At 38.1% G+C, this 14,841-nt stretch overlaps 4 protein-coding genes across 6 annotated transcripts; 1 reads left to right on the top strand and 3 right to left on the bottom strand.

The window, feature by feature from the left end:
• Positions 1-12: 12 nt before the first annotated feature.
• Positions 13-6,600, bottom strand: LOC18994393 (chromosome transmission fidelity protein 18 homolog). The gene is made up of 23 exons (XM_006418035.2): positions 6,201-6,600; positions 5,986-6,119; positions 5,572-5,633; positions 5,228-5,365; positions 4,836-5,108; positions 4,649-4,735; positions 4,288-4,389; positions 4,117-4,182; positions 3,667-3,827; positions 3,430-3,474; positions 3,048-3,121; positions 2,823-2,890; positions 2,399-2,467; positions 2,216-2,313; positions 2,037-2,118; positions 1,856-1,934; positions 1,695-1,782; positions 1,461-1,614; positions 1,160-1,351; positions 1,011-1,070; positions 658-902; positions 434-533; positions 13-266 (listed from the first exon to the last, which is right to left on the bottom strand). Exons 1-23 carry the CDS (start codon positions 6,593-6,595, stop codon positions 213-215), a joined length of 2,826 nt encoding a protein of 941 aa, XP_006418098.1. The 5' UTR covers positions 6,596-6,600; the 3' UTR covers positions 13-212.
• Positions 6,601-7,079: 479 nt separating this feature from the next.
• Positions 7,080-9,166, bottom strand: LOC18994392 (vesicle-associated membrane protein 721). Its single transcript, XM_006418034.2, has 5 exons — positions 8,852-9,166; positions 8,138-8,279; positions 7,932-8,052; positions 7,668-7,730; positions 7,080-7,507 (listed from the first exon to the last, which is right to left on the bottom strand). The coding sequence occupies exons 1-5, from the start codon at positions 9,039-9,041 to the stop codon at positions 7,364-7,366; spliced, it is 660 nt and encodes a 219-aa protein (XP_006418097.1). The 5' UTR covers positions 9,042-9,166; the 3' UTR covers positions 7,080-7,363.
• Positions 9,167-10,450: 1,284 nt separating this feature from the next.
• LOC18994391 (putative vesicle-associated membrane protein 726) lies at positions 10,451-12,105 on the top strand. 3 transcript variants are annotated; one of them, XM_024152849.1, is made up of 5 exons: positions 10,451-10,639; positions 11,198-11,339; positions 11,431-11,551; positions 11,667-11,729; positions 11,834-12,105. In XM_024152849.1, exons 1-5 carry the CDS (start codon positions 10,564-10,566, stop codon positions 11,978-11,980), a joined length of 549 nt encoding a protein of 182 aa, XP_024008617.1. In that variant the 5' UTR covers positions 10,451-10,563; the 3' UTR covers positions 11,981-12,105. The 3 variants fall into 3 exon arrangements, with proteins under 3 accessions (XP_024008617.1, XP_006418096.1, XP_024008616.1); XM_006418033.2 differs by having other exon boundaries at positions 10,451-10,753; XM_024152848.1 differs by having other exon boundaries at positions 10,451-10,798.
• Positions 12,106-12,250: 145 nt separating this feature from the next.
• LOC18994390 (protein SULFUR DEFICIENCY-INDUCED 2) lies at positions 12,251-13,793 on the bottom strand. Its single transcript, XM_024152896.1, has 4 exons — positions 13,539-13,793; positions 13,203-13,415; positions 12,954-13,109; positions 12,251-12,849 (listed from the first exon to the last, which is right to left on the bottom strand). Exons 1-4 carry the CDS (start codon positions 13,647-13,649, stop codon positions 12,421-12,423), a joined length of 909 nt encoding a protein of 302 aa, XP_024008664.1. The 5' UTR covers positions 13,650-13,793; the 3' UTR covers positions 12,251-12,420.
• Between the last annotated feature and the right edge of the window lie 1,048 nt (positions 13,794-14,841).

Genomic DNA, 14,841 nt, shown 5'->3' with positions numbered 1-14,841 from the left:
ATTTAGTTTGGTCACACATGTTACTGTACATAATCCTAGAATCAATTTTTAAATTACTCTGTCCGGCAAAATACGAAATGGTAGCAGCCATCTTTTGCTGGCAGCCCTTAGCGAAACATTTGGACTAATACACTGTTATGATACTCCAAACAAAATGGCGCCAGTTGGCTTACGCGTAGGTCTCATAGCTCTTGAGAGGGAGTGATGGAGACTCACAGTAGAAACTCTCGCATCCTAACCGGTCTCTTCACAGCATTTGTGAAACCCTGCAAGTATAATATATAATAATTATATACATCAATGGAAATAATACACAAGTTTGATCTAGGCCTAAAGTCTGGAGATTTCATGGGGTTATCTTAGAATCATCCTTTTATGGAGTTTTTTGTTTTGTTTTTGGTTTGGTTACAAAATAGCTGGGGTTGTGACATACCTCGTTAAACTTGAAGAGAAGAGGGCGTGAATCTCTTTTTGCGGTTGCTCGCTTTTGTACATCCTCTGGATCTTCATAATCTTTCCTCGACTTCCTAAACCTGTTCTTACACGACCACCATGCAAATAGTATAAAATTATCATGATACCAAAGTGATACTGATACAGCATGAAATATAAAGAAGTTCCAATGGGAAAATTGATAGAATAATATCCTCCAAGTACCTGTCGAAGAAATTAAGGGCGGTGCGAGATGCCTTTTTCACATCACTAGATTTGGCTTCTGAAGTTGTGGCGTTCTTCTCAACTGGGACAGATGGGGATTTCGAGGTCACTGGATTTCTGTGACACTCATTTGATGCAGCAATAGTTTTCCTGGCTAACTCTTGATTTGTTTTCTTTACTTCTTCAGGGTTGTTCAAGATCCCGGACCTTCCTCCACTTGCTTGCAATATCTTCTGCATCTCTACCTGAGTTTTAAACATTTTTATTTTATTTTAAAACTAGACAATCAAGAACTTCATGCACCTAAAGGCACAATATTTAACAATTTCCAGCGAACAAGATGCGTGACTTACTTCATGTACCAACACTTGTTTCATTGCTAAGGTGAGTATGTGATGTTTTAACTGGCGACCCTGCCAAATGATGGACAGACGATGACTATTATCCCCAAAGGCAAATTTAGTGCTCAGATGCTACGAAAAAAAAGAAGCAGAAACAAAACCTTGAAACTAATGAAATCGAATAGATGTGGATCTAAAGCAAGAACTGTAGCCTCTGAAGCAGCATCCTCCCTGAGGTCACTCAGAGCAGGATTAGGTTTCGCATTCTTATAAGTCACCGAATATGAACACATAAGCATGACCAAACCGGCCAGTTGATCCTTTTGCCTCTCTGATAGTAAATGCGATGCCACCTGAGAAGCATAACAAGATGTTATCCTAAGAAGAGTAGTCGGACATATGAAACTAGAGATGTTAGAATAAACCGGGAAAGTATCAGCGAGTAAACAAATGAAGACATACTGGTCTAAGAGTTGGGGGAGAAAGAATATGCAATAGCGGGGACGCAGAGTCTTCTACGAAAGACTTGATCGACAAATGCCTCCCAATATAGGGAGGTATCTTGTGGTACCAAGACCGCAGGGACTCCTGCTTTTCCACCATAAGTGTTCGACATCTGGTAGATTTCATATTGAGAAGTACTGGTAAGACGCTTGAAATGCTTTCTTAATCAATATAAGATGACACCAAAATCACCTGTGGTAAGACTTAGGCCACTCAATAGTTGGTCTTTGTATCTGGGCCACTCGACGGTGTATAGGTATCACCAGACTAGAAAAATAAACTGCATCACAAGGTAAAAAACAAGCAGTGTTATATACAGGACTTAATAATCATCTGAGCTTTAAAGGCTTTACCGTAGAGTGGCATTTGTTGGGTGCGCATAATGTATCGATGTAGCAAATCGGAAGCTCCAAGACAGTCTAGGCAGCTAACCTTCAAATCAAAAGGATGTCACAGCAATACTTCAGAACATAACCGCAAAAACATACAGAACAAAATAGTCACAGCTCACTGGAAATTATTAATTAGCCTTACTGTCTTGTCCATCATCGGATCATGGTAGTGAAGCCGCAAAATGTTTTCATGTATACCATCGAAAATCAAATCATAATCACCCCTGCACATTCAGTTAACTACTTAAGCATAAAGAAATAAAGGATGCATGCAAAAGAAGTAATGACATTTGAAAGAGAAAATTAGTGTCTTGTACTTACCGACTAGATACAAGAGTGTGTAAGAAATCAAATTTTTTGGCTTCACTGCCAGAAGCGTCATTAGATCGTTCTCGTTTCATTTTTCTCTTGTTGAATATCTAAAAAGAAGAAGCAAGCTTGGATATAATATGAAGTGGATCTGCAAGTAAAGCAAGCTACGATACTTAATTGTGCTTTCATTACCTCTTTCCAAATATCAAACAAACTTTTTGACATGTCTTTCCGCCCAACTACTTGAGAACCAATGTCGATCTATAAGAGAAAGAACAAGGCGATTGCTTAGCTTATTAGAAGGCTCAATCTCCAAGAATGGAAAACCAAATAGAAAGCTAACTGCCTAAAAACAAAAGTGTTGAAAAACTGCTAGAATTAACAGATTATAAAACTGGTTTCAACTACTAAAGAGCGCTCATAGGTCCAGCAAATACATTTTAGATTTCAGTTGGCAGGGCACCAATCAGGTTTTCCTGCTCACGTGTATAGTCAAGTAAACACAGATTTTTCAGTGAGTCAAAGCTTTCCGCAAGGTACGAAGTTCTGGAGTTTTGTTAAAATAAATTGAAAGTGGTTAAACGCTCAGCCGACAAGTAGCGCATCAAAGACTAACCACATTAAGGGTTTCATTCTTCTTGTTGAGAAATTGCAGAGTGTTCAAGCAAGAGCGTATGTCGCATTCTGTAACCGCCAAAGAAAAGGCAAAAGATAGCATAATCACTAAAGCTGTCTTCTCTAACTAGTTAAAATAAGATTAGATCAAACTCGTTGGCAATATATCAGATTAAGAACCAAATTAAAGTGAACACAGTGAGCATATGGAAAGAAAGAAAGATACCAGTGTACTCCGCAAGTGCACTAAGACCGACTGATCTTGTTTTCATCCCCTCCATATTACAAATATATTTAAGCCTGTCATTTGCTTATTTCAGCCTAGTAAGACAATTGCTAGATAAAAAAAGCCGGGGAGAAAAATATTGAATTTAATTTGTATATAGTTCACTGATTTTTATTCAACATACAAAACCTTAAGGTACTATTTTGGCATATTTCTTGCGGAATGATAAATTTTCAGACATTCAAGTCAGAGAGGAAACTAGTCTTACAGGTGACTGACAGTTGGACTAACAGTTACCAACGACTGTACCCTTACCAAAATGAAACAAGAAAAAAAATTAAAAGAATTCTTCTGTCGCGCAATAAAGAAAGAATATAGTTACCTGTTCACCACACGACTCACTGTTGGTTGAACAAATATATGAACCCTGCAAGAGGAGCACATGAGGTTATCATCATACTAAGAGGCGAAGGTTTATCTAAAATGAGCATTTTATAGGCCGACATGCTCAAGACGTGTAGAAACATTTTGAAAGCAGTACGCTTTACGTAAAATAGTGGTAGCTTCGCAAAACAAACAGGAAAAGAGACCCTCAAAGTGAACAGAAAGTGAAACTTACTTTGCTATTTGTCGCAGAGGTCTAAGAGCTGGTGCATATAGGTCATTACATATACAAATGACGGGTCTTGATAGTGGTGCTGTTCGCCGCTCCTTCTTCGAGGAAGTCTTCCCATTATTTATATTTTCCTTGCCTGTAGCATGCTTCCTTTCTGCCAACACCTATGCAGCGAAGATACAATTAAATATTAATAAATGCTATCACATAATTATTCCGAATTGGTCTTCAAGACTTTAAGAAAATGTAAAAGGAAATATGAAAATTCAAGAAAAGACAAAGAGAATCAAAGGAGGTCTAGACTCTAGAGCTAGCAAAGTAAGATAGGAGTAACTAAAAAACTGCTTGCAGTAAATCTTTCTTATAGAGGTAAACTGAGCAAAGAGTTTATAGTCAGTATTTGCCAAACTTAACCTAAATCACAGAGCTCAGTACAAGCATGCACATACATACCATCTTTAGAATAACATCTACTGCTCCTTTTCCATCACCAAGAGCTCCATCTATCTCATCAATTACCTACATAAATAATCGTCAGTGTCTACTTCAGGCAACTCTGAGTAATCAAATTTGATACGATGAAAAAAAAGGGTCCCCAGCGAACATAGAGTAAGCCGAGCATACCAAACATTTAGGTCTAGAATCAGCTGTAACAGAGTTCATCTGAACTACATCAAGAATTTTAGTTTCAATGGCTGCTGCTGATCGCTCGTCACTAGCATTGATCTGCAAAATAAGAGACGTTGAGTTAAACCTAACATAAAGGACAGAAGAATGAGAAACATGCACATACAGAACTTGCTGCAACGCAGTTAATGAAAAATCCTTTCGTTAATGAATGATAACATGGACATTAACCAGTGTCCTGCATGCAAAACCATAAGAAATTAAGAAGCAAGATGCCCCCGCTTTATCCTAACAGTTACGAAGTTAACTAGCGAAATTATATATTTAGCTTGTGAAAGTAAAGGGTATACAAGAATACCTCAACAACACGATATCCACAATGCTTAGCTGCAACATGAGCAAGTGTAGTCTTACCAAGCCCTGGGGCACCACAAAGCAGAAGGATCTACAATAGCAGTGAAAATTAAAGTTTTACGACCGATTCATACTAATGGTTTTAGTAGAAGACAACGACAAACAGCTTCTTGATAAAAAGTTAATCACACCTTCTGCTCTGGGGAACCAGTAAGTTTTGACTTTTTATTCCACATGTCATGATTATCTGTAGGGTTGCTATTGCTCACGTCTGAATTTTTAGGATATGTAGAACTTCCCTTACTCCATCTACTAAACTGATTTTTCCTTGTGAAAGCTGAATCTGATTTTTGACGATGACTTGTTGTAGAATGTCGTTTCAGAGCTGACAATACTTCATCTGTCGTGCTCCTAATTTCAGATCCAAAAACAGAAGCATCCCACTGCTTAAGCCATAACAGAACCTGCAAATAAAGTTTAGAACAACAACTACTAGTTCAAATCAGACGCTCCTCTAAAATCATTCTACTGTTTCTTGATTCATCTGATATACCCAGGGTCTTTATCAAGATATGCAAAATACCTCTCGGTTGGTCTGCTCATCGCTGAGAAGCTCAGTAAATGAGCTCGGAGAATATTTGTCTACCCAGAGTTTTTCATGCATTACAGGTGTTTCTGCAGTAATGGTTTCATTCTGATCTTCGGAACTAGTTTGCAAGGCCTTGAATGTCAAAAGAATACACATTCTGGTTAGGAGAGGACATAACTATCGTCCACAACTGCTGAATATTATGCACATGCAAGCTATGATTCACATAAAGACAAATAATGATTGCTTTACAACAATTGAAAACGGACGACACAAGAAAGAAAAAAAAGCCCGAAACTGACACCGGTTTTCTTCAATAAAAATCTGACAAAATTCACCTTGTTAAATGCCTCTTTCTCTGATTGTTGCAGAAGAACACTGATGGGATCTTTGATAAGACCTACAAAAGATTAATGAATGCTAAATTCCTAACTTCCGAGAAAAGTTCTTGCCAGAAGATTGTATGCCCCATATAGAAATCAATGGAGACAGAAACCTTGTCTACAGTGAAGTTCTCGCATAAGAGCCAAGACTACCAAATAACATATTCTAAAGCTAAACTGATCTTTAACCTATGTCCCTACGCTTTATTCAACCCCCAACTGAAGTATGCCAAGAAAAAAAAATCGATACTATACAGAATTCATTCAATTAAGTTATAGTAGGGGGAAAAAAAAACTTAGAATAAACGGGCAGAGGTTGATGTCAAAGACAATTTCGGAACAAATCAAACTTAATTGAAATCTTCGTACCATTAGACTTGGCTTTCACATCCAATTTCTTCACCTCTTCATCTCCCAAAGCTCGGCAGAATTTCGCATAAACCCTCTCTCCTCCGTCCGGTGCCGTGATCGGAAAGCACTCCCCGTCAATCTCAGAAGCGTATCTAAAAACTCCAATAAAGAGATTACGAAAAAAAAAATTTCAAAAAAATTCCGAGTCGATATGTCTGGTGAGCAGTAGTAACCTGGAAAAAATAGTCTCCGGAGGAATGACCTCTTCTTCTTCCTCCACAGCATGGACGACTTCCTTAACCGGCGAGGGTCGTAACCAATCCTCGTCTTCCATTTCTACCCGATTATCGCCAATTTTGCTTCTCTTCTCAGAAGCTGGAGAGACTTCATCGAGATTGACAATCGGATCGGACATTAGACTCCTGGGTCGTTTAATACCGTTGATCTCAGGAGAATCCGGTTGTTGGACATGAAGCTCCTTCTGCGCGACGCGCTCTTCTTCTTCTTTTTCTTCATCGTAAGGATACGGCGCCTCCTCGAAGTTTAGGTAGTCATCTTCTTCTTCAGGATAGTAAGAGTTGGCTTCGAGAAGCTCAAGCTCCTCCGGCAATGGGATATCGAATTCCATTTTCTGATATGAACCGGCGGATCGGAATTTTGTGGGGTCAGTGTGCGGAAAAACAGAAGTGGCAAATCAGAATCTGGTGGTGAGCTTGAGCGGGAATGAAAAAGTGTTTTTAGCGGGAAAGCTGTGGCAGCTGAATCTCAAAGTAGGTTTTCGGCCCATTACGGCCCATTACATTTTCGGCCCATTACGTTTTCGGCCCATTTCATTAAAAGAGATCGATTTGTCAAACTCTTACACTTAAAATTTGCATAAAGTTTTCGTGTTAATTTCATTGTTGTACGCATGAATGGAATAAAAATAGGAGATACTGAGAAATCTACGTACGATTGTCTTTATATAAACTCGTTCGTATATAATTGAATGTTTGAATTTAAATATTAGCGAATCATTCATGTACACGAGATAACTTCTTATTGTAAAGTTGGTAAGTGTAATTAGTTCAAGAAATGTCTCAGAGCAAAAGTTACAAGTCACCACGAAAATATATCATATTTAAATATTCTATTTATAACATATGATTATCCTAGCACAGCTAAGACAGTCATCAATCGGCAAAATCATTTAATAGTTTTCGATCTCTTGGCAAATACTGGTTCGCAAGGGATCAAAATGTCATCAGGTGCAAGCAATATAGGAAATGTGTAGCATACATATATGTCTATCTATACAAAACCAATTCAAGCAGAAACATTAGAATGATGGTAGAACAATAAAAGAAAAGGCAGTACCGAATGAGAAAGATCTCAGGGGATTTTGAATTTTCTGGGCTTAGCACTTGAAACCATGACAAACTGAGAGCACGATTATGAGAATGAGTGCGACAATGATGGCCAGAACAATGAGTTTTATCTTCATGTTCTGAAGCCACATCTTTCTTCTCATCTGCGTCCCCGTTGTTCTGAAATCTTGTGCCTGTAGCAATTTGTTTAATCAAATACGAGATAAGACAATATGGTGAACAAGCTTTATATTTGTATTTATGTGTGAGTGTGTCGACATTTATACCATTATATGTATGCACGATGCAGGGACATTAAAATGTATGCAAGAGATAGCTGCATGAGAGACTAACCTGAGAGCGAAGGTTTTCGGTTTTGTCCACTAAAAGCTCAATTTTCTCACCACGGTCAAGAACCTGCAAATGAATTATAAGTTTCTAATATGATTTTACAGGAAAACATGTGTTACATTGGTAAAAACGGACATTTTCCAAGATGTGATGCATTCAATAGATACCAAATCAAGAGACTTCAGTAATTTAGTATTACTACGTTTCGCAAAAGGGGCATGGGTTAATCATATATATATTGACAGAGAGAAAGGCATGGAAACCAACCTTCTCGATGTTTTCCATCATAACTCCCTTAACTTCTGACACTTGCGCCTTCACCTTAGCAAGCTTGCTAATCTCATCTGGATGATCCATACAATACTGCATGTGCTCTTTCAGCTTAGAGCTTCAAAGTAACAAAAAAGAGTCAGTCCAAGAGTATTATGGAAGAGAAAATCGACAGAGGAAAAGAAGAGAGACAAAGAATGTACCCAAACTCTTTATTCAAGCTGTTTGCTTGAGCAGTTGCAGCCTTTCCACCACCATATCTCTTGTTAAAATCCTCTTTTACTCTTTCCAGAAAGGCCATCGGAATCTGCCGCCCAGCAGAATCAACCGCAACAACACAATAGGCTGCACAACAAAGAACAAAATTAAATCTCATATAGCGGATACAGCACAAGACTTTCCCTTCCGGGATAATCAGGTGGCACTGATATAATATGGCTACAACGAAAGGATTTGTCACAGAAAGATTACAGTCCGACCCCTAGATTCATTGAGAATAAAGCCAGTCAAAACCCATGACTTAAGAAACAATAAGCAAATAAGTTATGCAAATCAAGCAACCAGTAAAAACCGTATCCAGATCGATGTTGGTGTTCTTCCAACCTACAATACCACGGATCCATCGAAAACTGAGCAAAAACTATAAGTAAAAGTGAAGATAGCTATTGCAATTGACAGATACAGATCTAACCCTAAAAGCTTGGTACAAGCGGCTACTGAGAGAAATCAGAATACTCAAAAATGCACAAATCAACACGAGCCGATAGATAACGTAAGGCAAATACGCAGTGAACAGACAAAACACAGACAACCCGAAGAAACCTAGACGCAAATCGAGGCAGCAAGCACCGAGTGGTGTAAAACGTAAAAGAATACATTCAAAACCTGTGTAATAGATCAAAACGATAATGACTTACTGAATCCATCTTCGACGAGGTAGTTGAACGTGTGACCATCGCAGTTGTAGGTGAACTTGTTGTTCGAAGAAGGGAGCTTCTGGAGACACTGAGCAGCGATGGAGGTAAAATTACCTTTGAAATCAGTGAACTCGACGAGGATCACCGTGCCGCGAGCGACGAAACTGTAGATCAACGATTGCTGCGCCATTTTCCTTACCCTAAATCCTCGATTCGATTCGACCTGATCTACCGTCTAACCAGAGAATTTTATGGGCTGTCGCGAAGAACTACAGATCTAGAGGACTTAACAACAACGAAACGAGGACTAAAGTGGGAAAGGGAGGAGAATAAAGTAGAAAATGAGTTAAGGGTAAAGTAGTCATTCCACGCTATCAAAATGGGGTAATAGGAGATATTATTAAACCTTATGATCGAAGTAATAGAGAAATTTTGGACCCATTTTGTTGCCCGGATCCGGCCAAGAAGCTCGTGGACCCTGCGGATGGTGAAATCGTAATTACCAATCACAGAACAAGTTCAGGTCCTATTGTCGAAGAGAAACACAGAGTTTGTCTTTTTCAAAAATTCTTCTTTTTTTTTTCCCAAATCCAGCATTGATCACAGTCTTAGTTCAGTCACAAATTCGAACAACAGGTTTTAACAGGGAAACAAATGAAATTGTAAATTGTAGTAGATTGAGAAAAAAGGGTAAAGCAAAACCAAGGAGGTTTCAAATTCAAATATTTACAATGAAAGTTTCTTATAATAATAGAAAAAAATCTCTTAACGGTTAAAACTCATCAAAACTACTAATCAGCATTCACACATTTTCATTCTTTTTTTACTCTCTTTATTTAAAAATAAAATAAATGGGTTCAGTTTTCTTGCTGAGGAAACAAAGAGCCATAAGAGCAATTAGGTTTTTCTTTGTAATGAATTCAAGCCCAATACAAATTCCTGTGCCATATAATTTACAAGGTTTTGATTTACTTCAATCGTATTCGTATCCGATGTGGGATATCTGCATATCCACATTCGAATTCCTCTGCATTTGTCGGGGGCATTTTTTGCTAACAGCTAAACTTTGTACTCACGTGCTCCTCAATGATTTATCAACGATCAAACTCAACATCAGATAATGTAAACTTTTGTAGTTTGGTAAGAAAACATAAAGTTAGGTTGCGGTTAGAACTAAGAAGGATCGGTTGGTGAATTGGAGTGCAATTAAAGGTCATATTGTTGCAACAAAATTGTCAATTAAACACTCTTTAAGTAACATACATTTAATTGTTTAAATTTAAAATTTGCATATGTAAACTAACGAGTCAGATTATAAAAATTATAATAACTCAACATCGCTTGAAATGTTTCCAGTATACATACATTTTTATCATTGAATAAAGTTTTAAGGTTTATCGAATCCATGTTAAAAAAAATTATACGGTCAAAGGTTGGGGATTTGAATTGAAATCGAAACACTGTAGCGTAGAGAGTTAAATTTCCTTTTAACTTTTATTTTTTTCTAAATAAATAAAAAATTTGAACGAAAACACTGTTTCTCGCGCAAATCCAGCGTTCTCATTTTGTTTCTCTTCTCCGATCTCTTCGTCTTCCTCTCTCCGTCTCTACCCCTCGTTACTTGTTTTTTTTTTTTACATCGTTTACTAATTTCTCTGAGCGGATTGTGGTGTTCATAGAGTTTTATTTTTTCAACTGGAAAAAAAGGAAAAATGGGACAACAATCGTTGATATATAGCTTCGTGGCTCGCGGCACGGTGATCCTCGCCGAGTATACAGAGTTCAAGGGCAATTTCACCTCCGTCGCCGCTCAGTGCCTCCACAAGCTTCCGTCGTCAAACAACAAGTTTACCTACAATTGCGACGGCCACACTTTCAACTATCTCGCTGACAATGGCTTCAGTAAGTCTCTCATTCCGATCTCAACAACGTCCTCATGTGGGATTTGTGCCGTGTTTTTCTTTTTATCCCTCGATGATTTCCTTTTATGAATGCTTAGTTTCGATCTATATGTCCATATTGATTGCACTCGATATATATTCTTGTGGAATTGTTTACACATTATGTAAATACTTATTCTCCGATTCATATTTAGAAAATTTCTGGCAAAATACATCAACATTTTCATTTGTCTAGAAGCATTGGGTTCTATATCCATTGTCTATAAGCATTTTTTATGGACACCTTGTTTAAAGCCCAGAGCTTGTTTGTTTTTGGTTTACGGCGAAGAATTAGTGTAAAGTCTGTGTTTTTGGAAATTCTGTCTGAGGAAACCAATGAATCTATTTGCTTTAGATGGAACCAATGTGACATAAAGATTTTCATTGTCTCTGTGTTGCTATGCAGCCTATTGTGTCGTCGTTGTTGAATCTGCTGGGAGGCAGATACCAATGGCTTTCTTGGAGCGAGTCAAGGAGGATTTCAGCAAGAGATATGGTGGTGGCAAAGCTGCCACTGCTAAAGCTAACAGCTTGAACAAAGAATTCGGGTACGTTTTGGCATGAAAAACCAGCGTTTTAAACGAACAAACAGTTAAAAATATCCAATTCCATCTCTGTGGTGGCTTTGTTGCATTGAAGGTCTAAACTGAAGCAGCACATGCAATATTGCGTGGATCATCCTGAGGAGATTAGCAAACTTGCCAAGGTGAAGGCTCAGGTGACTGAAGTGAAAGGTGTTATGATGGAGAACATTGAGAAGGTTTGAAATGATTACACGCACATGATTAGTCCACAAGTGTGTTTGATAGACATCCCTTATGACCAAAGCAATCCGCTTCTGTAAGCTGAAATTCTGCAATTCATTCCTGTGGCAGGTCCTTGACCGTGGAGAGAAAATCGAGCTATTAGTAGACAAAACTGAAAACCTTCGCTCACAGGTTAATAACTACTTCCCTAATACCCACTTGCATATACATACATGGCCTGGATATAGTGGTAACATGGCTGGTTCATGCTCTTGTGTTTCTGAATATCTTAAAAGGCGCAAGCTTTTAGAACACAAGGAACAAAGATGAGAAGAAAAATGTGGCTAGACAACATGAAGATAAAGCTCGTAGTTTTTGGCATCATAGTCGCTTTGATTCTCATCATCTTCTTGTCGGTTTGCCATGGCTTCAAGTGTACTTAAACTCGATCCCGAGCAATTTATCAGACCCACATTTGCTTCTAAGCTCATTAGGTGTAGTTATCCCCTTTTTCTCTTTTCTCTTTTCTCTTTTCTTGTTTTCTCTTTTCTAATAGGCAGAGAAATTTACTCGGTACCTCACTGATCCTTGGGAGATCAAATCTTTGGAAGATAGATTAAAGCCTTCTAGTTTGTGCTTATTTTAGGTTAGGCCTTATGTTGTTGTTATCTAAAATTCTATGATCGATATATGATTACTCCAATCTTTCAGTCTAACAAAATTGACCCTTTATTTGTTAGTATTTCTATATCAATGAAAACCATCAAATATTTGATATAAGATACACCAAAAAAAACAGCTTACAAGAAGTAAACTACATTTGTTCTACACCAAAAAGTTCCTATTCAGTATGAAAAGCATCGATCCAAACACAAGAGAATCATCAACAAGCCAATTGATCTCTCAGTGGTAAGATCTCTTCGAAAATCGGAAGTCTTCTCGTCCTATAAGGCCTCCTCCATTCCTTGACAAATTCATCAAGCCCTTCGACAACAGCGATCTCATCCATACCAACTTCACATTCCACAGACACAGAAGCGAAAACAGCTGCTTCTTCTTCACGTGAATCTAGCTCACTCAACAGCTCTTGAACTCGAACCTTCAACCTCGAATCAACAAACCCTTGTTTGTTCTCCTGTAACACATCTCGAAGGAGAATCGATCTCGCCTCATTGTGCTTGCCTTGCTTGATGAGACATGTGCATAAGTTACAAGCCTTGTTTGCATCTGGCTCTATCACCTGAGCTTTACGGTACACGGTTTCAGCCGCTGTATAGTCTCTTAGCTGCATGTAAGCCCATCCCAAGTTTCCCTATTGACACAAATATCATTCATTCCCATCAGCTCATTTGATCAAGTAAACCTCAGAAATCTATAATCAAAACTAAAGACTACTGAGATAAATCGTGTACGTACCAAGATCCTAGAGGTTTCCTTCTCGACCGTGACCTGGAATTTCTTCCCATGAGATCTCGCTGTCTTTGTTGGCTTGCCATTGAATGCTTCTCCTTGATATATCATCCAAAGCTTTTGCTTCAACAGCTCAACTTGCTCTTCTATTCTCCCACATTTCTGCTCAAAGTTGGGATCCCAATTTTGTTTAAATTTACAATCTTAAGAACAATAGCCAGACAGGAGAATGATGTCGGTGAGAGGTTTTTATACCTTGAAGAGATCGATGAGGACATTGTCGAGTGATTCTTGAGCTTGTCTAGAACAAAGATCTCTGAAAGACTGAATAGCTTCAATAGCTTCCTCTGCCCTGTTCTGTTGTTTCATTAGCAACGCCATGTCTTTAAGAGCACTGTCCACTCTGTCTCTCGCTTTAATCGCTTTCCAAAACAACTCTATCGCTGCTTCCGCATCTTTCTCCACAAGCTGACCAAAACATTTCCAATTTCAATCTCAAAAATTTAGAATCAATCAAATGAAAAGTTTCCATCTTTCTCAAACCATATCTCTACAGTAAAAATATGTTCGATCCCGTTTCACAAAAGTTACCTGAACATGCTTCGCTCGGACATAAGGACTGTCACCGTGAGGCAGCTTATGAACAACGTTGTACGGCGCCGGCGAGTCTTGTCTCTCTCCTCCTCTTCTCAGACTCATCATCCCCGAAACTCTCTTTGTTTCTCTCTCTCTCTCTCTATCCAAACTTCTAAATAAAGAAACCAACTTTCTCTCTCCTAAAAGCGGTAACAAACACCGTTCTCTATCTCTCTTTAGGTGGTGTGTGAGGAAATAAGATTATATTGTGGAAGAAGAAGAAGGAATCCAGACGGGTACTCGTCTTGATTCATTATCGTCAACTGGATCTAAAATACCGCGGGCTGGTCGTCTTTTAAACCTATGGAATGTGGCCACGTGTTTTGGCCGTCCCTATTATTCTCACACGACTTCGACTTGGCCAATATTTTTTTTTATTTTTATTTTTGTTTCTTCAGTTGGGTCGTATTGTTTTGATTTTTGTGAATAATTTCAATTTTTAGTCCATAGTTGTTGTTATCCTCATTTACTAACTGCCCTAACCATATTTGCCATATTGGCATATTGCTGAAGGTATGAAATATTTAATAACGATACACCTTGTCCTTAGTATACAAACTAGGAGTTTCTTGGTTTCTTGTAAAAAGGAATAAGATGGTTTGCCCACTGTTTTGTAGAATGAGGCGATTCTAGCTAGTGGAGATTTTCGGATTTTTTTTTTAAAGAAATTTTGAGATTTCTAGAAAATTGAAATGCAAAAGAAAAAAAAAAAGTGTTCAATGGTTTAGCCCACCATCTGATTTTTTTGGGGATAACATTATGCTGTTTATGCTTAAGATGCGGCTTTATATGAAAAAATGATTCTGATATTAAAATGTGGCTTAGTAGGCATTAAAATATATTCCCTATATTTTAATGATTATGAAAAATTGTCTATTCGACCAAAGAAAAAAAAAATTGTCTAGAATTTCAACTCAACGGTTATGAATTTCTAATCTTTGAAACGTATCAAACTAATGTACCAGACTAGATCGAATCCTAGTACTTAAGATTTTTTTTTTTTTACGAAGGTTATATATTACAAACGTGAAACGACTATCGTTCATCTGTTTTGTTTTTGGAAGGATGTAACACAAATATCTTTTCATCTGTAAAATGTGCATCTTTCGAAGCAAAGAGATGGGCCTACGTGTCAGTCAGGTGGCCATACGTGTCGCGCTTACTTTTCTCCCCCAACGGCTTGACTTTATTCGACATAATATTAGGTCCCATAGTCTCTGAATTATTCAGTTTCGCCCCTCTATTTTTGTTACCTGGT

This window comes from Eutrema salsugineum, unplaced genomic scaffold (genome assembly GCF_000478725.1).
Source record: "Eutrema salsugineum unplaced genomic scaffold, Eutsalg1_0 scaffold_5, whole genome shotgun sequence".
Classification (NCBI taxonomy): Eukaryota; Viridiplantae; Streptophyta; class Magnoliopsida; order Brassicales; family Brassicaceae; genus Eutrema; species Eutrema salsugineum.
Note: the sequence above shows the minus strand (reverse complement) of the source record. Positions and strands in the feature narration are given on the sequence as shown.

Excerpts from the sequence above, each read along its gene's own strand:
- LOC18994393 (XM_006418035.2), bottom strand. The coding sequence starts at position 6,595 with ATGGAATTCGATATCCCATTGCCGGAGGAGCTTGAGCTTCTCGAAGCC. Across the intron at positions 2,119-2,215 it reads CACACTCTTGTATCTAGTCG|GGGTGATTATGATTTGATTT; the intron begins GTAAGTACAAGA and ends CTGAATGTGCAG. Across the intron at positions 267-433 it reads TTCTCTTCAAGTTTAACGAG|GGTTTCACAAATGCTGTGAA; the intron begins GTATGTCACAAC and ends TTATACTTGCAG.
- LOC18994392 (XM_006418034.2), bottom strand. The coding sequence starts at position 9,041 with ATGGCGCAGCAATCGTTGATCTACAGTTTCGTCGCTCGCGGCACGGTG. Across the intron at positions 8,053-8,137 it reads AGCTTGAATAAAGAGTTTGG|CTCTAAGCTGAAAGAGCACA; the intron begins GTACATTCTTTG and ends GTTACTTTGAAG. Across the intron at positions 7,731-7,931 it reads TGATGGAAAACATCGAGAAG|GTTCTTGACCGTGGTGAGAA; the intron begins GTTGGTTTCCAT and ends ATTCATTTGCAG.
- LOC18994391 (XM_024152848.1), top strand. The coding sequence starts at position 10,564 with ATGGGACAACAATCGTTGATATATAGCTTCGTGGCTCGCGGCACGGTG. Across the intron at positions 10,799-11,197 it reads AACGTCCTCATGTGGGATTT|CCTATTGTGTCGTCGTTGTT; the intron begins GTGCCGTGTTTT and ends GTTGCTATGCAG. Across the intron at positions 11,552-11,666 it reads TGATGGAGAACATTGAGAAG|GTCCTTGACCGTGGAGAGAA; the intron begins GTTTGAAATGAT and ends TTCCTGTGGCAG.
- LOC18994390 (XM_024152896.1), bottom strand. The coding sequence starts at position 13,649 with ATGATGAGTCTGAGAAGAGGAGGAGAGAGACAAGACTCGCCGGCGCCG. Across the intron at positions 13,110-13,202 it reads TCCTCATCGATCTCTTCAAG|AAATGTGGGAGAATAGAAGA; the intron begins GTATAAAAACCT and ends AACTTTGAGCAG. Across the intron at positions 12,850-12,953 it reads AGGAAACCTCTAGGATCTTG|GGAAACTTGGGATGGGCTTA; the intron begins GTACGTACACGA and ends TTGTGTCAATAG.